This window comes from Enhydra lutris, unplaced genomic scaffold (assembly GCF_002288905.1).
Source record: "Enhydra lutris kenyoni isolate GAN:26980312 unplaced genomic scaffold, ASM228890v2 scaffoldscaffold4, whole genome shotgun sequence".
NCBI lineage: Eukaryota > Metazoa > Chordata > Mammalia > Carnivora > Mustelidae > Enhydra > Enhydra lutris.
The window spans coordinates 10,124,237-10,143,859 of NW_019154088.1; the positions used below are offsets into that span (position 1 = coordinate 10,124,237).

At 44.5% G+C, this 19,623-nt stretch overlaps 1 protein-coding gene across 6 annotated transcripts in view; it reads left to right on the forward strand.

The window, feature by feature from the left end:
* LOC111138596 (nucleolar and spindle associated protein 1) overlaps positions 1-19,623 on the forward strand; it is a 32,698-nt gene continuing 13,075 nt past the window's right edge. For 2 of the 6 annotated variants that reach the window (XM_022490619.1, XM_022490634.1), the window contains exons 1-6: positions 1-160; positions 5,975-6,043; positions 9,924-9,931; positions 12,067-12,214; positions 12,992-13,148; positions 17,473-17,565. In XM_022490619.1, the coding sequence (XP_022346327.1) occupies positions 56-160; positions 5,975-6,043; positions 9,924-9,931; positions 12,067-12,214; positions 12,992-13,148; positions 17,473-17,565 (580 nt within the window). In that variant the 5' untranslated portion in view covers positions 1-55. The remainder of the gene's footprint in view (positions 161-5,974; positions 6,044-9,923; positions 9,932-12,066; positions 12,215-12,991; positions 13,149-17,472; positions 17,566-19,623) is intronic. The other 4 variants (XM_022490615.1, XM_022490625.1, XM_022490644.1 and 1 more) reach the window with 3 other exon arrangements.

The window sequence follows — 19,623 nt, forward strand, 5'->3', positions numbered from 1 at the left end:
AGTTTTGAACTGTGCTGCCGAAGGTGGAGTACGAGTCCTCACTGTGGTCGCCTGTATGCAGCTCGCCAGGGCAATGCCCTCCCTTGAGGAGCTGGACTCCTTCAAGTACAGCGACCTTCAGATCCTAGCCAAGAATCTGGGCCTCCGGGCTAACCTGAGGGTACGGAGCCGGTAGCGGGCGGGGTTGTGTGAGCTGCCTCCGGTAGACATGGTGGGAAGGGACCGAACGGGTACCCCGGGGACTGAGCCTCCTGTTCCTCCAACTACGCAAAACGGAGAGGGGGCCAAAGTATTCACCTTATTTTGAGGCTGATTTTTCTGAGGGTTCACATAGGCCTTGATTTCAGAAGGATTTGTTCGGTTTGGTGTTATTGGAAGTACTCTGAAATTAATTTAGGAAATGCACGCCCCGAAAACTCAGGGATGCTATGTCTAATTCAGGTCGTTAGGCAGTCGCTGAAGTAATTGCTTTGGCTTCTGGGAAATTCGAAACAGTCACAATCCTGTGAACTGTAAATGAGCCCCAAATCTCTTAATACTTTACTGGAGGATCTGGAAGAAAGGATGACTTTTAGAGGACCACCTCGTGGATAAATTTTTATAACTCAGGCCTGACCTAGAATGATCGTTCTTTTGTGTTACTGTTGCGGTAATGTTCTGTTTGCTAACTTTGGTCCTTTGGCCTCAGATTCCCTTCTTTCTCCGTCGTCTTTATTTGCATTAATAATTTCTAGCTGCTCTTCAGAGTCCAACAGAAGTATCACTGACTTGACATTTCATGTCCTCCGCTTCAGTCCCTTGGCCACAGGTCCACCCTAGTAATCCCAGGATCCTGTGCGCTTTTAAAACTGTTTAATGTCAGGTACTTTCTTTGAGCATTTGCAGGCTTTCACCTTACACTGTGGTTATTTGTGTATTACATTATCCTCTCCACTACATGTTAAGTTCCTTGAAAAAAATCTCAGACACACTCCTTGGAAGGTCTTTACAACACTAAGTGCAGTATATGGGAGATGCTGAATAGTCACTTGTTGGCAGTACTAGAATAATGCTCCAAATAGTGGTAAGAGAGTTACAGGGGGGGCTTCCTGTGTTCAGAGCTCTTGGTAACATTAAGGCCCTGCATGGAGCAACTGTGTGGCTCCGTGGGTTAAGCCTTGGGCTCAGGTCATGACCTTGTGGTCCTGGGATCAAGCCCCGCACCGGGCTCCTTGCTCAGGAGGGAGCCTGCCTCTCCCTCTGCCTGCATCTCTGCCTACTTGTGATCTCTATCAAATAAATAAATAAACATTAAGGCCCTACAACCATTTGGGTCTCTGAAGAGTCACTGCAACAGATTTTTTTTTTTTAAGATTTTTTTATTTATTTATTTGACAGAGATCACAAGTAGATAGAGAGGCAGGCAGAGAGAGAGAGAGAGAGAGGGAAGCAGGCTCCCCGCTGAGCAGAGAGCCCGATGCGGGACTCGATCCCAGGACCCTGAGATCATGACCTGAGCCAAAGGCAGCGGCTTAACCCACTGAGCCACCCAGGCGCCCCCAGAGATCTTTTTCTAAAAGCCCCACCTGTCGTTCGTTCTCTTGAGGCATCTGATCTGGGTTAGCCAATTTATCCCTTGTTTTCAGAGTGGAATAGTGAATGAAATATTTCTGGTCACTACAGACCCCATTACCTACCTAGCACACAGTATCTGGCACACAGTGGGTGTCAATAAAGACTTTTTGAGAGGTACCTATTTTCCAGAAAGAGGTGACCATATAAGGCTTTATTATAAGCGGCTATAGAAAGACAGTTTTGAGACAATTGAAGAAAATTAAACTTGAACTAGTTAAGTGAAGGTATTGTGGGCTCCCTGCTCATCAGGGAGTGTGCTTCTCCCTCTCCTACTCGCCCCTGCTTGTGACCTTTTCTCTATCAAATGAATAAAATCTTAAATAAAGGTATTGTTCATTTTGTTGGGTATAATAATAGTGTTGCATTTATGCCCCCCCACCTTTTTTCTGTACCCAACCAGCTGATCCTGCCTGGAGAAAATCACCTAAGCTTGTTGACTGAACTTATATTTAAACTTATATTTATGACCATAAATCATAAAATGAGCATTTGATCCCCATATGCTTCCTTGGTAGTCATTAACTTTCCCATTTTTGAGGACAATTAAGTGCTGTCTTCTCACATTGGCTCTCTTCCCTCACTTGATGACTTTTCCTCATAGGTCGTTGGAAAAATAGATGGAGTCAGCAGAGAGTTTCCTCATCTTTCCACCATCAAACCCTTAGGCCATCCCCCAGCTGTCCCATTGTACTTTATGTTCTTCTGAGGGCAGCCTAGCCATTTGTGCCAGGGATCCTTGTTCCCACCTCCGGGGCTTGCGCACCTGCACTTAGCTCCTCCCCTACATCAATTTCTCCTGCTCAGCTGGCTCAGTTCCCTAAAGGATGCTATCAAGTCTTAATAGTCTCCATCTTAGGGGTGCCTGGGTGGCTCAGTGGGTTAAAGCCTCTGCCTTCGGCTTGGGTCATGATTCCAGGGTCCTGGGATCGAGCCCCACATCGGGCTCTCTGCTCAGCGGGGAGCCTGCCCCCTCCTCTCTCTCTGCCTGCCTCTCTGCCTACTTGTGATCTGTATTTATCAAATAAATAAAATCTTAAAAAAAAAGTCCCCATCTTAAAAAACGAAAAACCTGGGGCACCTGGGTGGCTCAGTGGATTAAGCCGCTGCCTTCGGCTCAGGTCATGATCTCAGGGTCCTGGGATCGAGTCCTGCATCGGGCTCTCTGCTCAGCAGGGTGCCTGCTTCCCTCTCTCTCTCTCTCTCTCTCTCTCTCTCTCTCTCTGCCTGCCTCTCCGTCTACTTGTGATCTCTCTCTGTCAAATAAATAAAAAATAAAACTCTTAAAAAAATGTCTTAACTTGTTTAAAAAAAAAAAAAACAAAAAACGAAAAACCTCTCCTGACCACTTGTCCTTAATCTTCTGCTCAATTTCTCTGTTCTTTTCCACTGAAACGGCTCTTACCAAGGCCACAAGGCTCTGCATCTTCCAAAGCTTGTGATACATCTCTGTCCAACCCTGCTATTTGGCAGGTTTGAATCTTCCTTATTTGCTTAAACCACTTTCACTACTTTTCACTCCTGAAGTCTGACCTCTGCTTACCATCACCAGTGCTGCAGACCTAGGCCACAGCCTGTCTGCGGCTCTCCTGCCTCTATTCTTGCCTCCGGGTAGTTATTCTCTTGTAATCAAGGCAATATTTGAAACGTTGAACACGCCACTATTTCTGCTCAGTGCCACCGCCATTGACTTGCCTCACACCTAAAATAAAATCCAGACTCCTACAAATGTAATGTGAGAAACTGGGTTTGATCCTGATTTGAAGGGGAATTTTTTAAAAAACTAAAAATTGAGGAAATTGAAATTTGAGTGCTACATTTCAGAGGATTTTAGGAAATTAATATATTTCCTAGGTATGATAACTTATTAGAGGTTATGTAAGAAAACAACCCTTGTTTTGGGGAGATGAGGCTGATGTATTTAGTGGGAAAGTATCGTGTTGGCTGGAACTTATTTTCAACTAAGTTGGCAAGAAATACATTACTATAGAGCTACTATGAGACTGTGTTAATGATTGCTGAATCTAGGTGGGGAGGATAAAATTGTTTATTATACTATTTCAACTTTCCTATGGACTTGACATTTTTTTAAAAGGTTTTTTTTTTTTTTGTTTTAATTTGAGACAGAGCATGAACAGGGGAGAGAGGCAGAGGGGGAGGGAGAATCAGATCCCCACTGAGCAGGGAGCCCGAAGCAGCATCCATTACCATGCTCCACGACACTGGCTTCCTTCTGTCCTTACAGTTCACCAGCCCACCTCAGGCCTTGGTGCACCCTCTACTTGGAATGCGCTTTCCCACATCTTGGCCTGCTGCTTCTTCGTGTTCACATCTCCATTGAAAAGTCACCACCTCTGAGAGGCCTTTCCTGACCCTCCTACCTCAGGGAGCACCCTCCTCCAGTCCCCAGGTTAATTTTCTGGTAGCCCCTGATATCCTATCATTTTTTGAGCTTCGTTAATAGACAAGCCCACCACGGGAGGTTCCTAGAGTGGAGACCTTGTGTTTTGGCTCATCACTGTCTCTCCTGTGCCTGGAACCATGTGCAGTGTGATCAGTGCTTGTTGACCTGCTGATCCTAACACGTGTACCTCCTGCTTGGCCCTCATGAGCCTCACCCAGAGCATTGAACCTGATAAATGCTCTCACCTGGCTCTGCCACAGGCACCTTTCATCATTGTCACGTGTCTGAGGTTTTGTGGTATTTTAAGTCTGGAAACCTGTACAATATAGAGCCTATGATTAACATTACTGTATGGTCTACTTAAAAATGTGCTATCATCTTACGTGAAGGGTTCTTAAAACCAAACAAAAGACAAAACACAGAGGGGGTGGTAGGAAACTGTTGGTGACAGAGAAGATTATGACAGTGGTAATGGTTTCACGGGTATATATCACCAAATACATGTCATTGTGTATATTAGATGTCTGTAGGTCAATCATACCTCAGTGAAGTGGTTGGTGGAAAAAAAATGAAGAACCAAGAGTGCCTGAATTCTGCCCTACCAATGACCCCCTTCACGGAGAAGGCCCCAAGAGACATTCAAGGAGCAACAGCAGTAGAAAATAAAAGCCACTTTATTACTAGCTGGTGTGGTGCCTGAGACCTTGACACAGGGCATACTGGTAAACCGGCTGAGGGATGGGCTTCACACCTAAGCACAGCCTCTCCTAACGCCCCAAACCAAATCCGGATCCCTGCCGTTCTCTCCTAGACACCTGGTCAAAGATAAATGGTATGAGCTGTGGTGGCTGGGCCTACACTGAGAAGGAAATATCTGGTTCTCCACTTCCTGAGTGGAAGAAGAGGAAAAAACAACCCAACCAATATGCTTGACCTTTCAAAAGCCCAAGAAACTAATCAATCAGATTAGTATTTCTCAGGAAGGAAGGGTTTCTCAGGGTGAGAAGAGAAACTAGGAGTCCCTTCCCCCAGAGACCTGGAACCATCCTCCCACCACACCCCCCACTCAAGCCTGCCTGTGTTTGGAATTCCTGGTCTGAGAGATCCCCACCATGTTACATCAGCTGCCCAATCCAGGAGCTGGGTGTAATACAGTTTCACTGTTCCTCAACCCCTGTCTTCATACTGACTTTACTTCCTAAAAAGGTTTTGAATATGTCCCTATTGCCTTAGTCCTGCTCTAGCTCAGGCCATAGTCCTTCCTGGTTTCCTCTCCTGGCCTCCCAGCTGTTTTGCTGGCTTCTGCCTTTCTGCCATCCAGTGCATCCTGCATGTGGTCCTGCTGGAGTGATCATTCTGAGTAATGCAGAACTGGTCACTGTCTGGCACTGCTAGACTCTTCCAAAGCTGCCCTTTGCGGGTAAAGCTCCTACGCTTAACAGGCTTACAAGGCCTGGCAGGATCGGCCCCTGCCCACGTTCTCCAGTGTCTTCCCTCCCCTTCCCTGAGCAGCTCCATGCTTTAGCCATAGTGAACTTGAGTTCCCCAAACTCCACCCTCCTTCTTTCATTCGCAGGCAATTTACCCCTTCCCTGTGGCCACCTCTGCCCCATTTATCCTTCAGACCTCAGCAGCCGCAAACATCATGTCTTCATCTTAGAACTGGTGTGTCCAGTTACCTGCTCAAGTCTATCCCGGCTGTCTAGACCTTGGCCGAGCCCAGCTGTCTCGTGCACAACAGCGTGGGTATCCTTATGTTGGTGCTTAGCCCAGGGTATCTGTTGTCATTGCCTCTTAACCTGTCTCACTTCCCCATTCTTCTGCGGAGCCTGCCCAGAGGACATTTGAGGAATACTAGAATAGGAGAATAATTATCCTCAAAAACGGGAAAGTTAATAACCTATCTTTTTTGCTTACTTTTTTTTGGCCCTACTGATAAAGTCTCGAACTCTCCTGCAGGCAGACAAGTTGCTAAAAGCCTTGAAAGCCCACCTTAAACATGAGGCAAAAAAAGAAAATGAGAATCAGGTAAGTAATATATATTTTTTTTACCACCTATTAAATACTAAGACCATTATATTTAATTAGCAGTAAACACAACCAGTGATGACATGCTATTTATCCCCAAAGAGATCGTTTTAAGTAATAATAAATCCTTTGATAATAACTATTTGCTATTAAAAAAAAAAAAACCTGCCTAGTAGTGAGTAACCTGCTGAATAAGATGTTCTCATAAAAATGCAAGGGTTATGAATTACTAGTTGCCAAACCTTACAAGAGCTAGCTTGGTATGAGCAAGGAAGGAACAGGATTTGAAGCCCAAAAAATCCATGTTAAGTAGCAGTTCTGTCATTTCTTTTTATGTGATCTTGAAAAACTGAAATGCCTTTATTCCTAGTTTCCTGTTCTTTACAATGGAGATAGTACCTGCTCTACTGAATTGAATGTTATGAAAATGAAATGAAGTAGGGCCTGTGAGAGTGGTCTGTGGTGCTCCGGAAACCAGAGTGGTGGGAGAGGGGCCGTCATGGCTGCTTCAGACCGAAGGTTTTGACAGGGCCTGACCTAGTCCACAGATGCTGCGTTAGGGTGAGGATTCTAAACTTGAGAGAGCGGAAAATCCAGAAAGGCCTTAAGGCCCTGTGCTTTGAAGAGCATTATCTATCTGGAAATGGAGATAAATGTAAATATGAATTGAGAATCCTAGCTACTAACTCCCCCTGTCTTTATCAACTTTATATTCCAAGTTATAAACATTTAAAACTGCCAGTACTCAAAATTCTTTTGGGGTGCCTGTGTGGCTCAGTCAGTTGAGCATCCAGCTCTTGATCTCAGCTCAGGTCTTCATCCCAGGGTCATGTTTCCAAGCCCTGCACTGGGCTTCATGCTGGGTGTGGAGCCTACTTAAAAAATAAACATAAGTAAAAATTAAAAATGTACAGCAAAATTCTTGTGATTCCAGGTTTAATTAACTTAAAATAGACAACAAAAAGATCAATTTTGAATTCTAGCTTTAAGATTTTACATCAACTAAATCTCCATCCCTCTTTTTATATATAACTCTCTTAATGATTAAGAATACATGATTAATGGGGCGCCTGGGTGGCTCAGTGGGTTGGGCCGCTGCCTTCGGCTCAGGTCATGATCTCAGGGTCCTGGGATCGAGTCCCGCATCGGGCTCTCTGCTCAGCAGGAAGCCTGCTTCCCTCTCTCTCTCTCTCTGCCTGCCTCTCCGTCTACTTGTGATCTCTCTCTGTCAAATAAATAAATAAAATCTTAAAAAAAAAAAAAATACATGATTAAGAGGCACCTGGGTGGCTCTGTGGGTTAAAGCCTCTGCCTTTGGCTCAGGTCATGATCCCGGGGTCCTGGGATTGAGCCCTGAGTCAAGCTCTCTGCTCAGCAGGGAGCCTGCTTCCTCCTCTCTTTCTCTGCCTGCCTCTCTGGCCTATTGTGATCTCCATCTGTCAAATAAATAAATAAATCTTTAAAAAAAAAATACATAATTAAGGAGTGCCTGGGTGGCTCAGATGGTTAAGTGTCTGTCTTCAGCTCAGGTCATGATCTGCAGGTCCTAGGATAGAGCCTCATGTCCGGTTCACTGCTCAGCGGGAGTCTGCCTCTGCCTCTCCCCCTGCTTGTGCTCTGTCTCTGTATCTCTCTCAAATGAATTAAAAAAAATAAGATGATTAGTACCATTGGAAATCAAGACTTTAGTTTGGATGGTAGTTAATAGAGTAATTAATAGTTAATTAGTAGTTAATAGAGTAAAATCATCCCATATCTATCATATTTCAAATTTAACATCTTAGGGGCCATTCCATTTTGAAAAAAATTCACAAAAGCATGATGATAGTCCAAATTCAGTTAGATAAAGAACTCCTAAGTGTTGAATCTAAATAGTAAGCTTAGGGCGCCTGGGTGGCTCAGCCAGTTAAGCGTCTGCCTTCAGCTGGGATCATGATACCACGGTCCTGCAATCCCACAGTCCTCCTTTCAGTGGGGAGTCTGCTTCTCCCTCTCCTTCTGTACTCCCCACCCCTGGCTTGTGCCCTCTCACTCATGTTGTCTCTCTCTCAAATAAAATCTTTAAAAAAAAAAAAAAGTGAGCTTAAAGGTTTATTTATTTTTAGGGAGAAACGTGTGCATAAGCGTGTGCAGGGGCTGAGTTAGAGATCGGGAAAGAGAATCCTTAAGCAGATTTCCCAATAAGCAGCACTCAGTCCCAGGGCCCCCCGAGATTGTGACCTGAGCTGAATTCAAGAGCCGGCTGCTCAAACAACTGAGCCACCCAAGTGCCCCTCAATAGTGAGCTTAGATGAGAAGACCTGATACAAAAAAGAGTTGGTTTTTCTAAAGCTGCAGGGGGAGTCAACACAGCCCAAGTGCACAGCAAAGAGATCATTGATGCTACCAATGACAGATGTGTAAACTTCCAGACCCCCCCCCAAATCCTCCCGTAGGGAATGCACAGGTGTTGGTCCTATCTGAGTGAGTGGGACATCACTCCTTATGGAAGACTTATTCTTGTACTTCGGGTCAGCCTTAACTGTAGGAGTTGGAGCAGCTTGGTATGTGGATTCGTTTGGCTGTGTTCCAAGGACTGCTGACCACGAGTCCTCCGTCAGTCTCGGAGTTAGGCAAATCTGTTACAGGTGCATCATGGTGCATTGGGAATGAACACCTCCCTGATCACTGTCCGCCTCCCAGACTAGCCTGTGTTTAAGGTGCATGGGATTAAAACCAGCGATGTTCAGGACTGTGCTAACAGACATCTAAACAGGACAGTTCTGGACCTGTCCTGCCCTCTTCTAATAGGGAGTCCCTGCAGGAGGGCTAAATAAGCATTTTAAAAGTGTCCCTGTAGTCCAACGGTACGAGTAACCTGAGGGTGTCACTTGTATAGTGGAAGCAGCTTCTTTTTCTTCACCATGCCTCTCCAGGGAGTTGGGAAGCAGGATCCAGATAGCATCTTTCTCCTCTCCTGTATCCCCACCTTTGAACTGATGTTTTCACCTGTCACTTGCAATGAATTCACAGGTGCAGCTTGGTGTGCTGTACCACGCTCTTCTCATTCCTTAGCTCCTGTACCTTTCCTTGCCATTCTTCATCCTAGACCTTGCATCACTTGCAACTGTGTCACTTCTGCATTATTTTACTTCTGTCTAAAATCTGCCGTTGCTCTCTAAGCCTCATTATTCTTGGACTCCCACATTTATTTTATATTGTGGTTCTTATTACAGGATATATGGGTGAGTCATTTGAGGAGATTTTTACAAATAGTGGTAGATAGCACTCATCATACTCCAGGCCCGCTCAGTCAGCTCTCAGAGGGTGGGGTCCAGGCAGCCCTGTGCAGTGGAGTAAAAATAGGATACAAAGCACTCTACCCACCCCTGCCACACACAGAGCACCAGGTGTCAGGACCAGGTAGAATATTGGAAGGCTTCTCTGCAAGGAAATTTGATGGCATCAAGCTCTGGCTTCTGTCTTCTGGCATTCAGTGGTTCCCTTGCATAACAGCCTCCTCCTCGAGTAAGGACCCTAGTGGATCAGGTCCTGCCAGATAAGGCCCTGCCACACATCCAAGCCTCTGATGAGGTCTGCCTTGTTTTTTTGAAATAGGATAGACAGCCAACAGTCACCAGACATTTGAGGGGAAGGCTGCAGTGGGAGAGAGCACCTCTCTCCCTAAAAGAGGATCCTCTCCCTAAAAGAAGACCCTAACGGAGACCCAGATGACCCAGAAAACAAACAAAAAGGTCTAAGAAAAAAAGCCTTTCAAGAACTAAATGATTTATCAACTAGAATCAAGCTACACAGACACGGCACAGATGATTCAATTAAGGTTATATAACAAGCTATAAATGTTAACAAGTTAGAGAATAGATGACATTGAGCAAAAAAGGACAAGAGGTGAAGGGAAGTATAAGGATTCTGTACTTAGATTTTACAGGAGGCTTTGTGTAGGTGTGGGACAAGATGTAAAGGTTTCAGAGTCCTTAGCGGAGCAAAGGTAATAGAGTGAAGGGGTACATTGCTCTTGGGAGGAAGATGGGAGAGGAGCGTGGGACCAGTGAGCTAAACTGTAGCCCATGATAGACACTGAAAACAGCTGCTGCAGCCACAAATGCATAGGCACCCCCCGACCCCGGCAAACCCCATGTGATCTTTAAGTGACCACCTAAAGTGAAGGAAGCCCTAGAAATGGGAGGGCTGGGGTGGAGAAGCAACTGCTTTCCATTAGAATCTCTTCAGTACTTCTTTTTTTTTTAGCCACAGGTGTATTTCAGATCAGCTCCTAATTAGAATTTAGTGTAAAAACAAAAACACCAGAAGCAAATCAAACCTCTCCTTTATACTGTGTAGGTAAGAAGACAGGCCTTCTGCTGTCTTCTGTCTTCTGCTGAAGACAGGCCTTCCTCATACTCATGATCATTTCTCGCTTACTTTTTTTCCTAGTGCTTCCATAGTTTCATTTTTACATTTAAATCTTTTACCCAGGGGTGTCTGGGTGGCTCAGTCAGTTGGTTAAGCATCTGCCTTTGGTCCAAGTCATGATCTCTGGTTCCTGGGATTGAGCCCCACATTGGGCTCCCTGCTTAGTGAGGAGCCTGCTTCTCCCTCTGCCTCTCCTCCTGCTCATGATCTTTCTGTATCTGAAGTGAATAAATAAAATCTTAAAAAAAAAAAAAAAAAAAACTTTGACCCATCCAGATTGCATTTGTGTGTGAAAAAACAATCAGGTTTCATTTCCCTCCCCATCAAAAAGATAAGCAGAGTTAATTTTCTCTGCATCATGCGTTGAATCATGAATCTAGTCTTCCCCCGCCCCCCATTATTATAAAGTGTAACTATTATCAAACAATGTGTTCTTACATAAGCAAGTCTATTTGGGATAATCTGATCCTTGTACCACTCTGTTCTAATAATGGAGCTCTTTTAGTTTCTGTTAGTACAGGTGTCATTCTTACCTTCCTCTCTTATTCTGGCCTTGGACAAGTTACTTTAGACTCTCTAAGCCTCAATTTGCCTCTCTGTGAACTGGGGATAATGTTAATGCATATCTTATAGTCTTTGAGGAATAAGTAAGATAACCCATGTAAATATCCCAATGAAGTTGTGATATTAGCTGTAATTATTGGAACATACTGCCTAGTACTCTGCTTTGTGTATATTCAAAAGAAAATTAATGCTAATTTGCTTACTTACTCATATTAAGAAAACTTTGAATTCTTTCCTAGCCTAGTTTTTTTTTTTTTTAAAGGTTTTATTTATTTATTTGACAGAGATCACAAGTAGGCAGAGAGGCAGGCAGAGAGAGAGGAGGAAGCAGGCTCCCCGCTCAGCAGAGAGCCCGACGCGGGGCTTGATCCCAGGACACTGAGATCATGACCCGAGCTGAAGGCAGAGGCTTAACCACTGAGCCACCCAGGTGCCCCCTTAGCCTAGTTTTTAAGCTGGGGTTATTAAGTGTGATCGTTTTTTCTTTTTGAGATTTTATTTTTTGGGGCACCTGGGTGGCTCAGTCGTTAAGCGTTTGCCTTTGGCTCGGGTCATGATCCCAGGATCCTGGGATTGAGTCCTGCATCGGGCTCCCTGCTCAGCGGGAAGCCTGCTTCTCCCTCTCCCACTCCCCTGCTTGTGTTCCCTCTCTCGTTGTCTCTCTCAGTCAAATAAATAAAATCTTAAAAAAAAAAAAACTTTATTTGTCTGAGAGAAAGAGCACAAGTGGGGAGAGCGGCAGGCAGAAGGAGAAGCAGGCTCCCCACTGAGCAGGGAGCCCAACGCAGGACTCGATCTCAGGACCCTGGGATCATGACCTCAGCTGCAGGCAGATGCCTAACCTACTGAGCCACCCGGGGATCCCTGATTGTTTCTTTCCAAAGGCTCTCAAATTCGTGTCCTGGCCTATACTTTAGTACAAGAGCGTTTTAAAATTAACTTTTGAAAATATGTTTTCTATTCAGTTTAAATTCTGATTCTTCCTGAACACTGTAACCCTAAAAATAGGACGTGGCAGATGAATATCTTTCTTTCCACGATGGAAGTCAGACCTCTGCATCGTCCTGTGAGGAGGCAGAGCTGCAGAGCCATGGCCAGGAACAAACTGAGAGGGAGCCGCTTGGTCATGGCACCAAAACCAGGAGAAGGTGCAGGACAGTCCTCAGGAACCCTGACACTCAGGTGAATGGACGTGTGCAAATTCTGACCACCACCTGTGCCAAAATTGGTATATTCTTGGGAAACTTTCTCTTTGAATTTCCTTATGATACCAAACGGTTGTAAACTCTGTGCTGTGAGCTCCGTGAAAGCACAGACCCAAGTCTAGACGGGTCGTCACACCCTGGGTGCTGGCACGTGGGAAGTACTCACTGAGGAGTAAGAACAAATTCAATATGGGTTTAGGAAATATGAAAGTGAGGGAAGTGCTCCCCTAAGTGAGGGCTGGTAAGAAGGAAAGAGAAACCAACATTAGTAGGATTTTTTTTTTTTTTTTTTTTTTTTTTTTTTCCCAACTGGCCTCAGACCTAGTGATCACTCTTCTGTTGGTCATTCAGCAGAATGGTCCTGGGATTAGCCAGAGCCTTCCCTCAGTTACTTGGAGAAGACTCTGATTTTACTTTTTATTCTCTCATTCAAATGTAACTTTACAGGACATAGTCCTAATTTTTATTTTCTAGCCCCATAGAGTCCCTCAGCCATTAGACTATCCATTTACCCCTAGAAGAGCTTATCTTAGCGGGGCTCCGTAGCTCAGGGGTTAGAGCACTGGTCTCGTAGAAGAGCTTATCTTGCTATTTAAGCTTTTCACTGGGCCCTAGTAGGTCCTCTTCCCATCTCTGCCACTCAGAAATCTAATTCTCTCCTACTTTTCTTCCTTTAGCCCCTTTCCAATGTGGGTGCCGATCTTTGGAAGGCAGTGGTGACTTTTCATCATTTAAATCCTTTCTTCCCTTTTAATATTTGTGGCAGGATCATTCAGAGATAAAAGTAAGTGATCACACTGAATTCCAGAATCAAGAGAAGCAGGAACACCAGGATCTCAGAACAGTTGCAGAAGTGCCTTCACCACCAGATGAGAGCCAAGGAGAGGAGAATGCCGTTTCCTCAGGAAAAAGAAGAAGAAATGGTATGCCAAATAAGGAAAACCAAACCGAAAGCCTGAGATTCCAGGGGTATCCCTGTGCATTCATTTCCTAGGACTGACCTAACAAAGTACCCCCAAACCAGACACTTTGTCCTCAGGTCCTGTCAGGGTCACTAAAGGTTAAGACTTGCACATACTGTTCTGAAGAACACAATTCAAACCAGAACGCCATGCTGTAAAACTAAGTGTTCTACAGTGACAGCCGAAGTGAAAACTAAACACAGTCGACCATCAGGTCCTCTTCAGTACTGTTGTGGAAAAACCAGGGTAATAGTGGTAGCTGGACAGTTTAGGCAAGTTGATATCTATGCAGATAAAATGTGGGCTCTCCTCCTCCCCACCAGCTCCTTCAGGCCTGCTCCAGATACCAGTGCACGGAGCTGTGTGCGTGCCTGCTCCCCCACGACTCCTGAAGGGGAACCTCAGAGTCTCCCTTTAGTGGAGGGGGGGTGCTTTTATTTTGGTAAATGTATACTTTCCTTAGTTTCTAACCTTCTAAAAACCTCTTCCCCAAACTGTGTCAACTAAAAGTTTGTTTCAAGGAGACCAGAAACCTTGAGTTCCTCCAAACCCAACAGGACCGGGGGCTTCATGAGTTCCTTGCCCGGGAAACCTGCCCACTGCGCGGTGTCTCATGTTCGCTTCCCCGCAGCAGCCCTGTCTGCGCCGCAGGGCAGGGCCTGATGGAGGGGGAGAGAGAAGGCGACCCACTCCCATGCCCTCCATGCAGTGATGTGCAGAATTTCTAATGCTAACCCGTTCTTCCTTCCCCAGAATTTGGACTGTCTTACTAAATGTCGACAGTTCCTGGAGGTAGAGCTGCTGATTCTGACTGAGACTGGGAGCCTGCAATTTTTTTTTTTTTTTTAAGATTTTATTTATTTATTTATTTAACAGAGATCACAATAGGCAGAGAGGAAGAAGCACGCTGCCTGCTGAGCAGAGAGCCCGATGCGGGGCTCAATCCCAGAACCCCGGGATCATGACCTGAGCCGAAGGCAGAGGCTTAACCCACTGAGCCACCCAGGCGCCCCAAGCCTGCAATTTTTTAATCAACACCCTGGGGAATTAAGATGCATATGCCTCCTAAGCCCAGTTTAAAATCATGATTTAGGGGCGCCTGGGTGGCTCAGTGGGTTGAGGCCTCTGCCTTCGGCTCAGGTCATGATCCCAGGTCCTGGGATCGAGCCCCACATCGGGCTCTCTGCTCGGCGGGGAGCTTGCTTCCTCCTCTCTCTCTGCCTGCCTCTCTGCCTGCTTGTGATCTCTGTCAAATAAATAAATTTTAAAAATTATAAAAAAAAAATCATGATTTAGAGCAAGATATAAAGAAATGTGACCAAGAGTCAAAAGTGGGGGTGGAATTACCAGCATCCACCCCATCTTTTTGTCAGGGAAATTTAGCTGCAGGACCTGGTTTCAAGAGCATGGAGAAACGGGGGGACACATTAAGTTCCCCTAATGAAACACATGCAATAGGGAGAACAAAAATAGGATCACATAGTTTCTGGTAAGAACTTTTTTTTTTTTGACTTTTTATTTTGACATAATTTCAGAACAGTACCAAGTGTTGCTATGTTCTTGATCTCCAAAATGTTAACATTTTGCAGCATTTCCTTTGGTCCTTCTCTATTTATATTTCTATACACATATACATCCATGTAGGTATTGTCTACATTTTGTTCCCTGAGAGTCAGATGCAGAAAAGTGTTCCTTTAGGCTTTAGGGGCACCTGCCTGGCTGGCTGAGTTGGTAGAACATGCAGCTCTTGATCTCAGTGTTGTGAGTTCGAGCCCCACGTTGGGCTTAGAGCTTAAAATAAAACAAACACAGGATTTTCTCGTACAAGTGTATGGAGTACAAAAAGCTCATTGGAAGGGGTTCATATTCCACGTATGCAACTAACCTTTAAGAAACTACTGTTGTTGGGCGCCTGGGTGGCTCAGTGGGTTGAGACTCTGCCTTCGGCTTGGGTCATGATCTCTCAGTCCTGGGATTGAGGCCCGCATCGGGCTCTCTGCTCAGTGGGGAGCCTGCTTCCCCCTCTCTCTCTGCCTGCCTCTCTGCCTACTTGTGATCTCTCTGTCAAATAAATAAAATCTTTGGGTGGGGGGGAGAAACTGTTTGTCAAGTGGTACTTAGCATTGTATCAGAAAAGACTATTCACTGTTCTCTGAAAAGGCTTAATATTACAATACTCTCCCCTTTCAAACACCTGTTTGTGGCAAGATTTGTTTTCATATGTACTTCAAACAAAAAAATACATCATAATATAGCGTATGCAAAAGCAGATAAGAGAATCCAGCTGTCTTTAAAGTCAGACATTTGGTAAATGGTGAAAATATACCATCTTCTCGCTATTTTTGTCTTAGAAATTTTAGCCATTTTTCGTAAATGTTTTTGTTAACCTATAACAAGTACATTTTTTAGTGTATCAAATATTTTAATGTTTTAATTGTAATATCTACTGGCACATACTGATAGAATGTAAACAAAAATAGGGGGAGTCCTTCATAATTTCTAAGAGTCTAACACGATCCTGAGACTAGAAGTGCAAGAATTGCAACGCTGTTCTAGAGATGACGTCATTTAGGTTTCATGAGTTATTCTAGTCATGCCCATTAAAGCAAAGGAAAATCTTGGTTCTGGGAATTCAGTGTCCTATCTCTTTAGTCTACTTTAATCTGGAACATCTTCAGATGTTCCTTCGTCTTTGAGGATTTTTGTTTATTTTGGATGTTTACATTTTTTAATACAGGCCAGTTTTGTTGGGTCCTTGGCCTTGGTTTGTCTAGTAAGTGCTGAGGTTTAGATTTAGATGCTGGAGAAAAAAAAAAAAAAATTTAGAAGCTGGACATGCGGCAGGATCCCACAGAGTAATCCTCAGTCACTGCTCCCAGAAGGCACAGATGGTGGCTTGTGATGACCTTAAGAAGTTGCCCCTTTGTGAAGTGGCTTTTTTTTTTTTTTTCCCATTTGTAGTATCTGGCGAGGAGTGACTCTGACTCCATAAATATCCTGTTGTGCATGGAACGTTACCTTTCTGGTTTTAGAGGCCAGCTCCAAGCAGAAGCCTCTGCAGGCCCTCCTGCCCTACCCCGGCACTCTTTGATGTCTTATGGATGCACTGGGAAACCTCCCGTCTGAGGGACATGATTATACATAGTAGTTCTTGAAAATCCATTTGGATATTTTTAAGTAGATTGCCTCAAGTTGGAAAAGATAACAGAATGTGGTCATAAGTGAAGGGAAAATGGCCAATACATACACCCTGATTTCAACAGGATTTAAAGAATAAAAACTAGTAGGAAAGAGGAGGACCTGAGGAAATAGGCCGAAATGCTCATGGGTAAGGATGTTTCTTAGGTTGGTGGGATTGTGTGGGGGGGTGTGTGGGTGTGTTTTTAAGATTTGATTTTTAAGAAATCTCTACACCTATTTGTCTAATTTGGTGATTAAACTTACAACCCTGAGATCAAGAGTCACACACTCTACCAACTGAACCAGCCAGCCATCCTAGGATTGTGGGATTTTTACTGTTTGAGTTACAATAATCTGTTCATAGCAAAAGTTTTGAAAAAGTTTTCTTAAATTATTAATTAATTATTTGAGAGAGAGCATGAGCAGAGAGAGAAGCAGACTCAGCACTGAGCAGGGAGGCCAATCAAGCCTCAATCCCAGGACCCTGGGATCATAACCAGGGTTGAAGGCAGATGCTTAACCCACTGAGCCACCCAGGCGCCCATTAAATTTCTGATCTATTTACATAACTTCTATACAAGGAAGCATAAAATTTCTTCCTACTTGAAGTGTATGAGCTAAAATTGTAGTGATGCTACAACTACTTCTTTGTGCTCATTTTTCCCACCATCTTAGCACACCCCATCACAAGAAAGTGCCATGTTAACTTCTAGACCCTTTTTTTTTTTTTTTAAAGATTTTATTTATTTGACAGAGATCACAAGTAGGCAGAGAGAGAGGAGGAGGCAGGCTCCCTGCTGAGCAGAGAGCCCGATGTGGGGCTCGATCCCAGGACCCTGGGACCATGACCCGAGCCAAAGGCAGAGGCTTTAACCCACTGAGCCACCCAGGCATCCCGAGACCTTTTTTTTTTTTTCTTTTAAGCTTTATTTATTTTAGTGATCTCTACACCCAGCATGGGAGCTGAAATTACAACCCTGAGATCAAGACTCATACACTCTGACTGAGCCAGCCAGACGCCCCCAGCTTCTAGACGTTTCTTAATAGGGAGAACTTGTTTCGAAATCTTTGATTAGTTCTGTTTCTTTAGATTTAGGTAATGAAGATTCGAAGGTACCTTCAGAAGGAAAGAAGTCTCTCTACACAGATGGGTTTTCCAAACCTGGAAAAAGCAAAAGAACTATAAGCACAACTCCAAGTAAGTTTTACACACACAGAAACAAAGTAATAGTTGGCGCCTTTGGGCTAACGCCAAATACGCAGTGTGCAGGGACAGCTGAAGGCCTGAATGCTGGAATTGGGCCTGCCATCCATCTTCTCTCATTTTCTAGCTCTGAGACCAGGGGCCTCTTAGCCTCGGTAAACCCACTTCCTCACTTTCCAGTGGGAGTGCATATACTACCTATTTTGTCAGGTCGATGAAGTTGGCCCTCCAGTTCTAGATCCCCGCCTAAAGCCGTGACTGCAGTAAAGGGAATCCAATGGGTTTGTGTCCTCGGGATGGAAAAGTTCTGTTTATGCTGTACTATAGTTTAAGTGTGTGATAAGTGTTACGTCTCAAAGAACAATGCATGTATTTTAATTAAATAATTCATTGCTAAAGAATGCTAGCCACCATGTGAACTTGCAGCAAAGTGGTCATCTTTTTTGCTGGCCAAGGGTCTTGTCTCAGTGTGCATGGCTCTGAACGAGGGAGAAGGATGGTGGTTGCTGAAGGTCGGGGCGGCGGGGGGCTGCGACAGTTTCTAAGAACAAGGCCACAGTGAAGTTTGCCCCAACCACTGACTTCCTTTAACAAATGATTTCTCTATAGAGTGCAGTACTGTTGATAGTATTTTACTCCCAGTAGAACTTCATCCAAAACTGGAGTCCATCTTCTCAAACCCTGCTGCTGCTTTATCAACTGAATTTATTCTAAATATTCTAAATATTCTAGAATATTCTAAACCCTTTGTTGTCATTTCAACAGTCTTCGCAGCGTCTTCGCCAGGAGTAGATTCCATCGCAAGAAACCACTGTCTTTGCCCATCTGTAAGAGGCAACTCCTCATCCATGAGTTGTATCATGAGATGGCACCAAGTCAGTCACATCTTTAGGCTCCACTCCTCGTTCTAGTTCTCTTGCTATTCCCACCACAATGTAGTTACTTCCTCCGCTGAAGTCTTGAGCTCCTCAAAGTCATCCTTGAGGGCTGGAATCAGCTCCTTCCAAACTTCTATTTGTGCTGATATTTTGGTTTCTTTCTTTTCTTTTTTTTTTTAAGATTTTATTTATTTATTTGACAGGCAGAGATCACAAGTAGGCAGAGAGACCCTGGGGGAAGCAGACTCCCTGCTGAGCAGAGAGCCCAATGTGGGGCTCGATCCCAGGACCTGAGATCACAACCCAAGCCGAAGGCAGACACTTAACTGACTGAGCCACCCAGGCACCCCTTGGTTTCTTGACATGAATCACAAATATTCTTAATGGCATCTAGAACAGCACATCATTTCCAGAAGGTTTTCACTTTTGCCCAGGCCCATCAGAGGAATTACTGTCCATGGCAGCTATAGTTTCCAAAGTCTATTTCTCAAATAGGACTTGAAAGTCTAAATGACTCCTTGATTTATGGCTGCAGAATGGATGCTGTGTTAGCATGAAAACAACATTAATTTCCTACATCTCCCACTGAGCCCTGGGGTGACCAGGTGCATTGTCAACGAGCAGCCATATTTTGAAAGTAATCTGTTTTCTGAGCAGTAGATCTCAACATTGGGCTTAAAATATTCAGTAAATTATGTTGTAAACATGTGCATTCCAAGCTTTGTTATTTGATTTCTAGAGCACAGGCAGAGTAGGTGCAGTATATAATTCTTAAAGGCACTAGGATTGTCAGACGGTAAATGAGCATTGGCTTCAACTTCAAGTCACCAGCTGCATTAGTCCCTTTCAAGAGTCAGCCTGTCCTTTGAAGCCAGACATTGACTTCTGTAGCTGTGAAAGTTCTAGATGTCATCTGGAAATAGAAGGCTGTCTCAGCTACATTGAAACTCTAGTGTTCATACAGCCGCCACCTCCATTACTGCTCTAGCTCTCCTGGCTCATGTGCTGCAGCTCCTACATGGACATTTGCTGCTTCACTTTGTACTTCTATGTCCTGGGAGAGACATGAACCTCACGAACTGACCTCTGCTAGCTTCCAGCCTTTCTTCCGAAGTTTCCCAACTTCCTCAGCCTTCACAAAATGGAAGGGCATTAGGGACTTGCTCTGGATTAG